Here is a 12269-nt window from a genome sequence, read left to right on the forward strand (position 1 = left end):
TAGACCTCTCCAAGCAAACCAGTCCCCTGCAGCTACAGACCCCTCAGTCTAGATGCTACAGGCAGTGAGGTAGTGATAGGGGTCGCAGTGGTCGCAGTTGTAACAGGGCCCCTAAGCCAGCCAATACTCTAGCTGCTAATAGCTGCATGGGGAGGTGGGTGCCAACTGTGGTGGTCTACAAACTGTGGACCTCTAGATGTTGCAAAACTACAACTCCCAGCATGCCCGGACAGCCTTCGGCTGTCCGGGCATGCTGGGAGTTGTAGTTTTACAACATCTGGAGGTCCACAGTTTGGAGACCACTAATGTAGAGGATGGGAATTAGTCTTTTATTAAGAACACATGACTCACCAACCTTTCAGGATTATAAATAGGGATATAATTCATTCCATAAGGGGTAAAAATTGACCGAAAGGGATGACAGCAATAACCAGGAAAGACTCCAGATTTCTAGGGGAAAACAATAAAAAAAAAAAAGGGAAATATTCATATTTGTAACAACCCCCTCACCTCCCCCTCAATAATAGTAGGAGGGCGGATACCAGGAACCAGCCCTCTAGGTTTCATGTATGTAATGGAGAAATGAAAGTAAAGCTGCAGGATAAATACCAGGATCAGCAGAGATCACAGCACAGTAGGACAGCCTCACAGAGTGGATATATCCCTGTCCTCTCCCAAACATGTCACCCGCCGCCCTCATCCTGGTCCTCACCCTCGCCTCCATGTGTCTGATCAGCCAAGGTAAGAACTGGATTTTTATTATTTTTATTTTGCTTTTATGTTTTTATTTTTTATTTTTTTTTATTTCTACGTTTTAGACTAGTTTGTAATTTTTCTGTGTTTACTGTTTTTTCCAATTGTACTGCTTTACAGGAATACAGAGTAGATAGATAGATATGAGATAGATAGATATGAGATAGATAGATATGAGATAGATAGATATGAGATAGATATGAGATAGATATGAGATAGATAGATATGAGATAGATAGATAGATATGAGATAGATAGATATGAGATAGATATATATGAGATAGATCGATAGATATGAGATAGATAGATATGAGATAGATAGATAGATAGATAGATATGAGATAGATAGATAGATATGAGATAGATATATATGAGATAGATCGATAGATATGAGATAGATAGATAGATATGCGATAGATAGATATGAGATAGACTGCACCGTATAGATAGGACTGACACATCAGACTGCACCGTATAGATAGGACTGACACATCAGACTGCACCGTATAGATAGGACTGACACATCAGACTGTGCCGTATAGATAGGACTGACACATCAGACTGTGCCGTATAGATAGGACTGACACATCAGACTGTGCCGTATAGATAGGACTGACACATCAGACTGCACCGTATAGATAGGACTGACACATCAGACTGCACCGTATAGATAGGACTGACACATCAGACTGTGCCGTATAGATAGGACTGACACATCAGACTGCACCGTATAGATAGGACTGACACATCAGACTGCACCGTATAGATAGGACTGACACATCAGACTGCACCGTATAGATAGGACTGACACATCAGACTGCACTGTATAGATAGGACTGACACATCAGACTGCAGCGTATACATAGGACTGACACATCAGACTGCACCGTATAGATAGGACTGACACATCAGACTGCACCGTATAGATAGGACTGACACATCAGACTGTGCCGTATAGATAGGACTGACACATCAGACTGCACCGTATAGATAGGACTGACACATCAGACTGCACCGTATAGATAGGACTGACACATCAGACTGCACTGTATAGATAGGACTGACACATCAGACTGCACCGTATAGATAGGACTGACACATCAGACTGCACTGTATAGATAGGACTGACACATCAGACTGTGCCGTATAGATAGGACTGACACATCAGACTGTGCCGTATAGATAGGACTGACACATCAGACTGTGCCGTATAGATAGGACTGACACATCAGACTGTGCCGTATAGATAGGACTGACACATCAGACTGCACCTTATAGATAGGACTGACACATCAGACTGCACCGTATAGATAGGACTGACACATCAGACTGCACCGTATAGATAGGACTGACACATCAGACTGCACTGTATAGATAGGACTGACACATCAAACTGCACTGTATAGATAGAACTGACACATCAGACTGTACCGTATAGATAGGACTGACACATCAGACTGCACCGTATAGATAGGACTGACACATCAAACTGCACTGTATAGATAGAACTGACACATCAGACTGTACCGTATAGATAGGACTGACACATCAGACTGTACCGTATAGATAGGACTGACACATCAGACTGTGCCGTATAGATTGGACTGACACATCAGACTGTAGCGTATAGATAGGACTGACACATCAGACTGCACCTTATAGATAGGACTGACACATCAGACTGCACCGTATAGATAGGACTGACACATCAGACTGTACCGTATAGATAGGACTGACACATCAAACTGCACTGTATAGATAGGACTGACACATCAGACTGTACCGTATAGATAGGACTGACACATCAGACTGTACCGTATAGATAGGACTGACACATCAGACTGTGCCGTATAGATTGGACTGACACATCAGACTGTAGCGTATAGATAGGACTGACACATCAGACTGTGCCGTATAGATTGGACTGACACATCAGACTGCACCGTATAGATAGGACTGACACATCAGACTGCACCGTATAGATAGGACTGACACATCAGACTGCACCGTATAGATAGGACTGACACATCAGACTGCACCGTATAGATAGGACTGACACATCAGACTGCACCGTATAGATAGGACTGACACATCAGACTGCACCGTATAGATAGGACTGACACATCAGACTGCACCGTATAGATAGGACTGACAGTCTCTCGTGTCTAGTGGATTTGCTGTCACTCAGTTCTTTCTGTTCATTGGTGTAATGTTCTTTTTTATGGATGTGTAGGTTCCTGTGCTTTTATGTTTTTTTTGTGTTTTGTTCACTTAGATCTGTGATTGTAATATCCTCTCCTGACAGATACAGCCGACTCATGAGTTCTCAGGGTTCCTATCAGCCAAATGACGCTAATCTTTTGCGCAGGCTTGGCTGCTATGCGCACCATCAATAGGGCAGAATAGTATACTACGCAATTTTCACCGAACTCATAGTAGCCAAAACTGTGCAAAAGATTCGGGTCATTTGGCTGATAGGAACCCTCAGTACTCATGACTTTATCTAGGAGAGATACTTTATAGCAGTGGTCTCCAACCTGAAGACCTCCAGATGTTGCAAAACTACAATTCCCAGCATGCTCGGACAGTCCAACGGCTGTCCGGGCATGCTGGGATTTGTAGTTTTGCAACATCTGGAGGTCCACAGGTTGGAGACCACTGCTTTATAGCTTACACGTACAGTACATTCAGCAGCCCTGTGGTATTGGTATAAGGGTCTTATCACAAGGATACATTGTTATCTTCTATCACAGCAAAGAAGCGGTGGTGTCAGCCGTGATCGCTCTATTAGACCCAGGGAAGTTTCAATACGATTCCTATTTAATGGAATTTCTCTAACACACGGAAATAACACATACAGAACACCATGTGATAGTGAAATTCCATTCAAACGGGATTCGTATCAAAAGTATCGCTACCTATTGTAGCATAAAGACAATGCTGAGCGCCACGTTACTGACTATACACAGTGGACCATCTGCAAAAGGTTTCCTGTGTTAAATTCTGCATCATACTCTGGAGCTGTACTCACTATTCTGCTGGTGAGGTCACTGTGTACATACATTATATTACTTATCCTGTACTGATCCTGGGTTATATCCTGTATTATACTCTAGAGCTGCACTCACTATTCTGCTGGCGAGGTCACTGTGTACATACATTACATTACTTATCCTGTACTGATCCTGTATTATACTCCAGAGCTGCACTCACTATTCTGCTGGTGAGGTCACTGTGTACATACATTACATTACTTATCCTGTACTGATCCTGAGTTATATCCTGTATTATACTCCAGAGCTGTACTCACTATTCTGCTGGTGAGGTCACTGTGTACACACATTACATTACTTATCCTGTACTGATCCTGAGTTATATCCTGTATTATACTCCAGAGCTGTACTCACTATTCTGCTGGTGAGGTCACTTTGTACATACATTACATTACTTATCCTGTACTGATCCTGAGTTATATCCTGTATTATACTCCAGGGCTGTACTCACTATTCTGCTGGTGAGGTCACTGTGTACATACATTATATTACTTATCCTGTACTGATCCTGAGTTATATCCTGTATTATACTCCAGAGCTGCATTTACACATATTTCCAGCGCTTGTTTCTTAATGTGACACTTTCCAGACTGTAAATAACCAGGGTAAACTCTGTCCAGATAGTGAACATGTAACATGTTAGTTCTCAATCCTGCAGAATTTTGTATGCAGCTCTGAAGTATATTAAAGGATTGTCAGGATTGTGTTACGGCTGACAAAGAGCCTCAGGTTGGAGACCACTGATGTAGACAAATGACCTATGTTAAAGGGGTACTCCAGGGACCTAAACCCTTAGCCCATCCTTTCCCTTTCACCTACCAATTTAACTCTCTAAATATCATTCATTAGCTATAGAGCAGTCCCCCTCTTTCAGTTGTCACTTACATGCAGGGAGTAAAGAAAAGACATCATCCAGCCATCCACTGTGTCTCTGTCTAAGTCCCTCTCTGAAAGCAGCCCCCACCCTACTGAGAGACAGAGACAAAGTGGTTTCTTCCCTGCACTGATGAATTATGCCCCCCTTTAGCTGGGAGACATGTGCAGCCTTAGACACTGAATTTCTCTCCTCCCAGAGCAGGAGGGTGGGGGCTGCTTTCAGAGAATGAGCTGGACAGCAGTGAGAGAAGAGCTGCAATGGCTGCCGGGAAATGTAGGATTCATGCTGCAGGATGGCAAAGAATATCCAGCAGACAGAGAAGACCGCAGGAGCCATGCATATCAGGACAGGGTCATTGACAGGGAACATATCCAGGTAATGTGGTAGCTTTGGAGATTTTTTTTTTTATATGCATTTCCCCAGAGCACCCCTTTAATACAGCATAGGAATTTTTTTAGCAAGTGTTCTATGTGTTAAAGAATATAGATATTATAAAACCTTCTTCTTTTTGCAGTGACGTCTGCTAACCTGAGGACCTCCGACTGCTGCCTGAGGGTCAACGACAAAGAGATTCCATATCCGAACGTCAAGTGCTACTTCCAGCAAACTACAGCGAAGGGCTGCAACATTGATGCAGTTGTGTAAGTGACTATATAAATACTACCAGATATGTATCCTTGTGGAATTCTTAGTGTAAACATAGACTGGTCAGGGGTTTCCCAACCAGTGAACCTCCAGCTGTTTCAAAACTACAACTCCCAGCATGCCCGGACAGCCAAAGGCTGTCCGGGCATGCTGGGAATTGTAGCTTTGAAACTGCTGGAAGCACCCTGGTTGGAAAACACTTATAGGGGTATTCCAGGAAAAAACTTTTTTTATATATATATCAACTGGCTCCAGAAAGTTAAACAGATTTGTAAATTACTTCTATTATAAAATCTTAATCCTTTCAGTACTTATGAGCTTCTGAAGTTAAGGTTGTTCTTTTCTGTCTAAATCCTCTCTGATGACACCTGTCTCGGGAAACGCTCAGTTTAGAAGCAAATCCCCATAGCAAACCTCTTCTAAACTGGGCGTTTCCCGAGACAGGTGTCATCAGAGAGGATTTAGACAGAAAAGAACAACCTTAAAGCGGTAGTCCGGTGAAAACCATTTTTCTTTTAAATCAACTGGTGGCAGAAAGTTAAACATATTTGTAAATTACTTCTATTAAAAAATCTTAATCCTTCCTGTACTTGTTAGCTGCTGAATACTACTACAGAGGAAATTCTTTTCTCTTTGGAATGCTCTCTGATGACATCACGAGCACAGTTCTCTCTGCTGACGTTATTATAATAATAACACTTTATTTATTGTTGTCCTTAGTGGGATTTGAACCCAAGTCCCCAGCACTGCAAGGCAGCAGTGCTAACCACTGAGCCACCATGCTACCCTTAGCATACATCTGCTATGAATCTGCTATGCATCTGCTATGCATCTGCTCTGCATGGTTGCTAAAATGGACAGAAATGTCAGCAGAGAGCACTGTGCTCGTGATGTCATCAGTGTTCCAAAAAGAAAGGAATTTCCCCTGTAGCATTCAGCAGCTAATAAGTACTGGAAGGATTAAGATTTTTTAATAGAAGTAATTTACAAATATGTTTAACTTTCTGCCACCAGTTGATATAAAAGAAAAAAGGTTTTCACCGGAGTATCCCTTTAACTTCAGAAGCTCATAAGTACTGAAAAGATTAAGATTTTTTTAACAGAAGTAATTTACAAATCTGTTTAACTTTCTGGAGCCAGTTGATATATATATAAAAAAAAAAAAATTCCTGGAATACCCCTTTAAATCGTATATAAATGTATCAAATGTATCACAGTGGCTCTTGCTACATGTTGCCAAATCTTTAGTTTAGACTACCTATTCATCGGCCTACTTCAAGCTAAAATTTTGCCAGAATTTTTGACCCACTTTTTTTTTCTGTTTTTCTTTAATTTTTTTCTTTATTTTTTATTTTTGTTTTGTTTTTTGTTTTCTTTATTTCATTTTGCAGTCCAAAGTAGTTTTTTTTTACTTTAACCTAACCCCTTAAGGACTCAGCCCATTTTGGCCTTAAGGACTCAGACAATTTAATTTTTACGTTTTCATTTTTTCCTCCTCGCCTTCTAAAAATCATAACTCTTTTATATTTTCATCCACAGACTAGTATGAGGGCTTGTTTTTTGCGCGACCAGTTGTCCTTTGTAATGCCATCACTCATTATATCATAAAATGTATGGCGCAACCAAAAAACACTATTTTTGTGGGGAAATTAAAACGAAAAACGCAATTTTGCTAATTTTGGAAGGTTTTGTTTTCACGCCGTACAATTTATGGTAAAAATGACATGTGTTCTTTATTCTGAGGGTCAATACGATTAAAATGATACCCATTATTATATACTTTTATATTATTGTTGCGCTTAAAAAAAATCACAAACTTTTTAACCAAATTAGTACGTTTATAATCCCTTTATTTTGATGACCTCTAACTTTTTTATTTTTCCGTATAAGTGGCGGTATGGGGGCTCATTTTTTGCGCCATGATCTGTACTTTTTTTTGATACCACATTTGCATATAAAAAACTTTTAATACATTTTTTATAATTTTTTTTTAAATAAAATGTATTAAAAAAGTAGGAATTTTGGACATTTTTTATTTTTTTTCGTTCACGCCGTTCACCGTACGGGATCATTAACATTTTATTTTAATAGTTCGGACATTTACGCACGCGGCGATACCAAATATGTCTATAAAAAATGTTTTTTACGCTTTTTGGGGATAAAATAGGAAAAAACGGACGTTTTACTTTTTTATTGGGGGAGGGGATTTTTCACTTTTTTTTTACTTTTACTTTTACATTTTTTTTAATTTTTTTTTTACACTTGAATAGTCCCCATAGGGGACTATTCATAGCAATACCATGATTGCTAATACTGATCTGTTCTATGTATAGGACATAGAACAGATCAGTATTATCGGTCATCTCCTGCTCTGGTCTGCTCGATCACAGACCAGAGCAGGAGACGCCGGGAGCCACACGGAGGAAGGAGAGGGGACCTCCGTGCGGCGTTATGAATGATCGGATCCCCGCAGCAGCGCTGCGGGCGATCCGATCGTTCATTTAAATCGCGAACTGCCGCAGATGCTGGGATCTGTATTGATCCCGGCACCGAGATCGCGGGCGTCGGCCATTGACGGCGAGTCCCTGGCTGCGATCAGCAGCCGGGATCAGCCGCGCATGACACGGGCATCGCTCCGATGCCCGCGGTTATGCATAGGACGTAAATGTACGTCCTGGTGCGTTAAGTACCACCTCACCAGGACGTACATTTACGTCCTGCGTCCTTAAGGGGTTAAGGACTGGGGGGTTTTCCGTTTTTGCATTTTCATTTTTTGCTCCTTGCCTTTAAAAAATCATAACTCTTTCAATTTTGCACCTAAAAATCCATATGATGGCTTATTTTTTGTGCCACCAATTCTACTTTGTAATGACATCAGTCATTTTGCCCAAAAATCTATGGTGAAATGGAAAAAAAATCATTGTGCGTCAAAATTGAAAAAAAAAACGCTGTTTTGTAACTTTTGGGGGCTTCCGTTTCTACGTAGTACATTTTTCGGTAAAAATGACACCTTATCATTATTCTGTAGGTCCATACGATTAAAGTGATACCCTACTTATATAGGTTTGATTTTGTCGTACTTCTGGAAAAAATCATAACTACATGCAGGAAAATTAATATGTTTAAAATTGTCATCTTCTGACCCCTATAACTTTTTAATTTTTCCGTGTATGGGGCGGTATGAGGGCTCATTTTTTGCGGCGTGATCTGAAGTTTTTAACGGTACCATTTTTGCATTGATAGGACTTATTGATCGCTTTTTATTCATTTTTAAATGATATAAAAAGTGACCAAAAATGCACTATTTTGGACTTTGAAATTTTTTTGCGCGCACGCCATTGACCGAGCGGTTTAATTAATGATATATTTTTATAATTCGGACATTTCCGCACGCGGTGATACCATATATGTTTATTTTTACTTTTATTTACACTGTTTTTTTTTATTGGAAAAGGAGGGTGATTCAAACTTTTAATAGGGGAGGAGTTAAATGATCTTTATTCACTTTTTTTTTTCCCTTTTTTTTTTTTGCAGTGTTATAGCTCCCATAGGGACCTATAACACTGCACACACTGATCATTGTTATCCCATAGGGACCTATAACACTGCACACACTGATCTTCATCATTGATCACTGGATTCTCATAAGAAACCAGTGATCAACGATTCTGCCGCATGACTGCTCATGCCTGGATCTCAGGCACTGAGCAGTCATTCGGCGATCGGACAGCGAGGAGGCAGGTAGGGGCCCTCCCGCTGTCCTGTCAGCCGTTCGGGATGCCGCGATTAGCCGCGGCTATCCCGAACAGCCCAACTGAGCTAGCTGGCCACTTTCGGTTTTGCTTTCAGCTCTGAGCGCGCGGCTAAAGGGTTAATAGCGCGCGGCGCCGCGATCGGCGCTGCGCGCTATTAGAGGCGGGTCCCGGCTTCACTATGACGCCGGGCCCGCCGTGATATGACGCGGGGTTACTGTGTAACCCCGCGTTATATCAGGAGAGCAGGACCAAGGGCGTACCTGTATGCCCTTGGTCCTTAAGGGGTTAATAAAAAAATAAAAAAAATAAAAATATATATATATATATAAAATAGTGGGTTCTAGTATTGAAAGGTTATTTTTATTTATTAATTTTTTTATTTTTATTTATTTTTGTGTATTTTTATCTTGTGCCTTTTTTATCGCAAGTCATGTGATTCTTTCATCATGTGACTCAAGAAGGATTTCCAGATTTCTACTGAAGAATTGGGGGGGGGGGGAGTGGTAGCAGGAAAAACGCCAATGCTAAACTAACGTCGCAATTATTATTTATGTTTATTTTTTTTTTTCATGTTTTTATTTATTAACTTTTCTTGCTCTCACAGACTTCTATGGGAGAGAAACGCCAAGATTTTGTCCAAAAAAAAAAAGGGGGGGGGGGGGGGGGGTCAAGCCTGTCTTGTCTTGTTTGAGAAGTGTATACATTTTTATTGGATTTGCAATAAAATATAAAGCTTTAAAGGGTTACTCCACTGCCCCAGTGTTCGGAACATTTAGTTCTGAACGCTGGATGCGGGGCTCGTGACGTCACGGTCACGCCCTCGTGACATCATGCCACACCCCCTCAATGCAAGTCTATGAAAGGGGGTGTGGCAACTGACACACCCTCTTCCATAGACTTGCATTGAGGGGCATGGCTTTGACGTCATGTGGGGCCGTGGCCGGGATATCACGACCCCCGCAGCCCACATCCAGCGTTCAGAACAAAATGTTCCGAACACTGGGGCAGTGGAGTAACCCTTTAATGGACTATTGGAGCACTGGATTCTTATTCTTCATCTCATAATAAATGTTATAGGCACAAGTTTTTAGCAGTTTTAAGCAACCATTCTGACTTGCAACAGAAAATGCACCCCGGGGTCTTTAGGAAAGCCAATGCAGCTCTTGTATATGTCTCTGTCAGGGAGGACACAACAAAAAAAATTTGTGTAATTAAATAAATGTTCTGTTTTTTTACAGATTCGTCACCCGTAGGAACAGGTACCTGTGCGCCCCACCCAACTCTAAATGGGTGAACTCTTTAATGGTAAAAGTAGACCAGCACAAGCCACAATTCAGGGTAGGTTATTATTATTTTATTGTCTCCTTGCCACATAATCCTCCATTGTAAAACTACAACTCCCAGAATGCCCGGACTGCCAAAAGCTGGGAGTTGTAGTTTTGCAACATCTGGAGGGTCACAGCTGTTCTAGCATGCTTAAAGGGGTACTCCGGTGGAAAACTTTTATTTTTTTTCATCAACTGGTGCCAGAAAGTTTGTAAATTACTTATATTAAAAATCTTAATCCTTCCAGTACATTTTTAGGGGCTGTAATACTACATAGGAAATGCTTTTCTTTTTGAATTTTTCTTCTGTCACGACTACAGTGCTCTCTGCTGACCTCTGCTGTCCATTTTAGGAACTGTCCAGAGCAGTATATGTTTGCTATTGGGATATTCTCCTGCTCTGGACATTTCCTAAAATGGACAGCAGAGGTCAGCAGAGAGTACTGTGCTCATGACAGAAAAGAAATCCAAAATGAAAAGCATTTCCTCTGTAGTATACAGCCCCTAAAAAGTACTGGAAGGATTAAGATTTTTTAAATAGAAGTGATTTACAAATCTGTTTAACTTTCTGGCACCAGTTGATAAAAAAAAAAAAGATTTCCATGGGAGTACCCCTTTAAAGGTGTACTCCAGAGGGAATTTTTTTTTTTAAACTAACTTAATCCCTCCAGTACTTATCAGCTGCTGTATGCTCCAGAGGAATTTGTGTAGTTCTTTTCTGGCTGACCCCTTTGCTCTCTGCTGCCACCTGGAGGAAGTCTTGTAGTTTTCCCAGTCTGACCACAGTACTCTCTGCTGCCACCTCTGGCCGTGTCAGGAACTGTATTTCACTATGAGGATTTTCTCCTGCTCTGGACAGTTCCTGACACGGACAAAGGTGTCAGCAGAGAGCACTGTGGTCAGACTGGGAAGACTACACGACTTCCTCCAGATGGCAGCAGAGAGCAAAGTGATCAGACAGAAAAGAACTACTCAACTTCCTCTGGAGTATATAGCAGCTGATAAGTACTGGAAGGATTAAGATTTTTATATAGAAGTCATTTACAAATCTGTACAACTTTCTATCACCAGTTGGCTTGAAAACATTTTTTTTTTTCCCTCCGGAGTACCCCTTTAACTAATTACAGATTGAAGATTTTGAAGGGATCTTTTTCTCTAACTTGCATTGTGTTTTCTTTTCTTCAGAACAAGTGTGGTCGCTGAACATTTCCAGGGATTGCCTGTTGGCGGTGCTAGAGGTCCGTGAGAAAGAAAGCCTGATGGGTGGAGTCCGGCCTCGCCGTTCTGTGTCCACTTTCTGCCATAATGTAAATCTGCTTTTATTCCAACCTTTACTGTCTATGGTATCCAGTGCTTCGTATCCTCTGAACCCTTTCCTCATTCTTGGCTTATCTATGGTACCGGAGGCTAAATTAGAACTTTAGCGTAAGTCATAGTGCAGGGTTTCTCAACCAAGGTGCCTCCAGCTGTTGCAAAACTACAACTCCCAGCATGCCCGGACAGCCAACGGCTGTCCGGGCATGCTGGGAGTTGTAGTTTTGCAACAGCTGGAGGCACCCTGGTTGGAAAAACCCTGCCTTAGTGCAATACTGAATATTACGTCATTCCATATCCGCGACATTATATTCCTGCGCCATTTTATAAATGACTACATAGTAATTCCAGATTATAGTAACTCGCTTAATTTAATAATTGCTTTATTTCTGTAATACAGACGTCTTGCTCATTCTTGCTGCAGCCTCAGAGTAATAGGGTTAAACCACTATTTTTCAGGGTTTTAAAGGGGTACTCCAGTGAAAACCTTTTCTCTTTTAAATCAACTGGTGGCAGAAAGTTAAACATATTTGTAAATGACTTCTATT

At 41.2% G+C, this 12269-nt stretch overlaps 1 protein-coding gene across 1 annotated transcript; it reads left to right on the plus strand.

Moving 5' to 3' along the window:
* Nucleotides 1–583: 583 nt before the first annotated feature.
* On the plus strand, nt 584–11874 carry LOC130296152 (C-C motif chemokine 5-like). Its single transcript, XM_056547405.1, has 4 exons — nt 584–741; nt 5197–5323; nt 10321–10420; nt 11593–11874. The coding sequence occupies exons 1-4, from the start codon at nt 681–683 to the stop codon at nt 11608–11610; spliced, it is 306 nt and encodes a 101-aa protein (XP_056403380.1). The 5' UTR covers nt 584–680; the 3' UTR covers nt 11611–11874.
* The last annotated feature ends 395 nt before the right edge of the window (nt 11875–12269 follow it).

This window comes from Hyla sarda, chromosome 1, assembly GCF_029499605.1.
Source record: "Hyla sarda isolate aHylSar1 chromosome 1, aHylSar1.hap1, whole genome shotgun sequence".
Classification (NCBI taxonomy): domain Eukaryota; kingdom Metazoa; phylum Chordata; class Amphibia; order Anura; family Hylidae; genus Hyla; species Hyla sarda.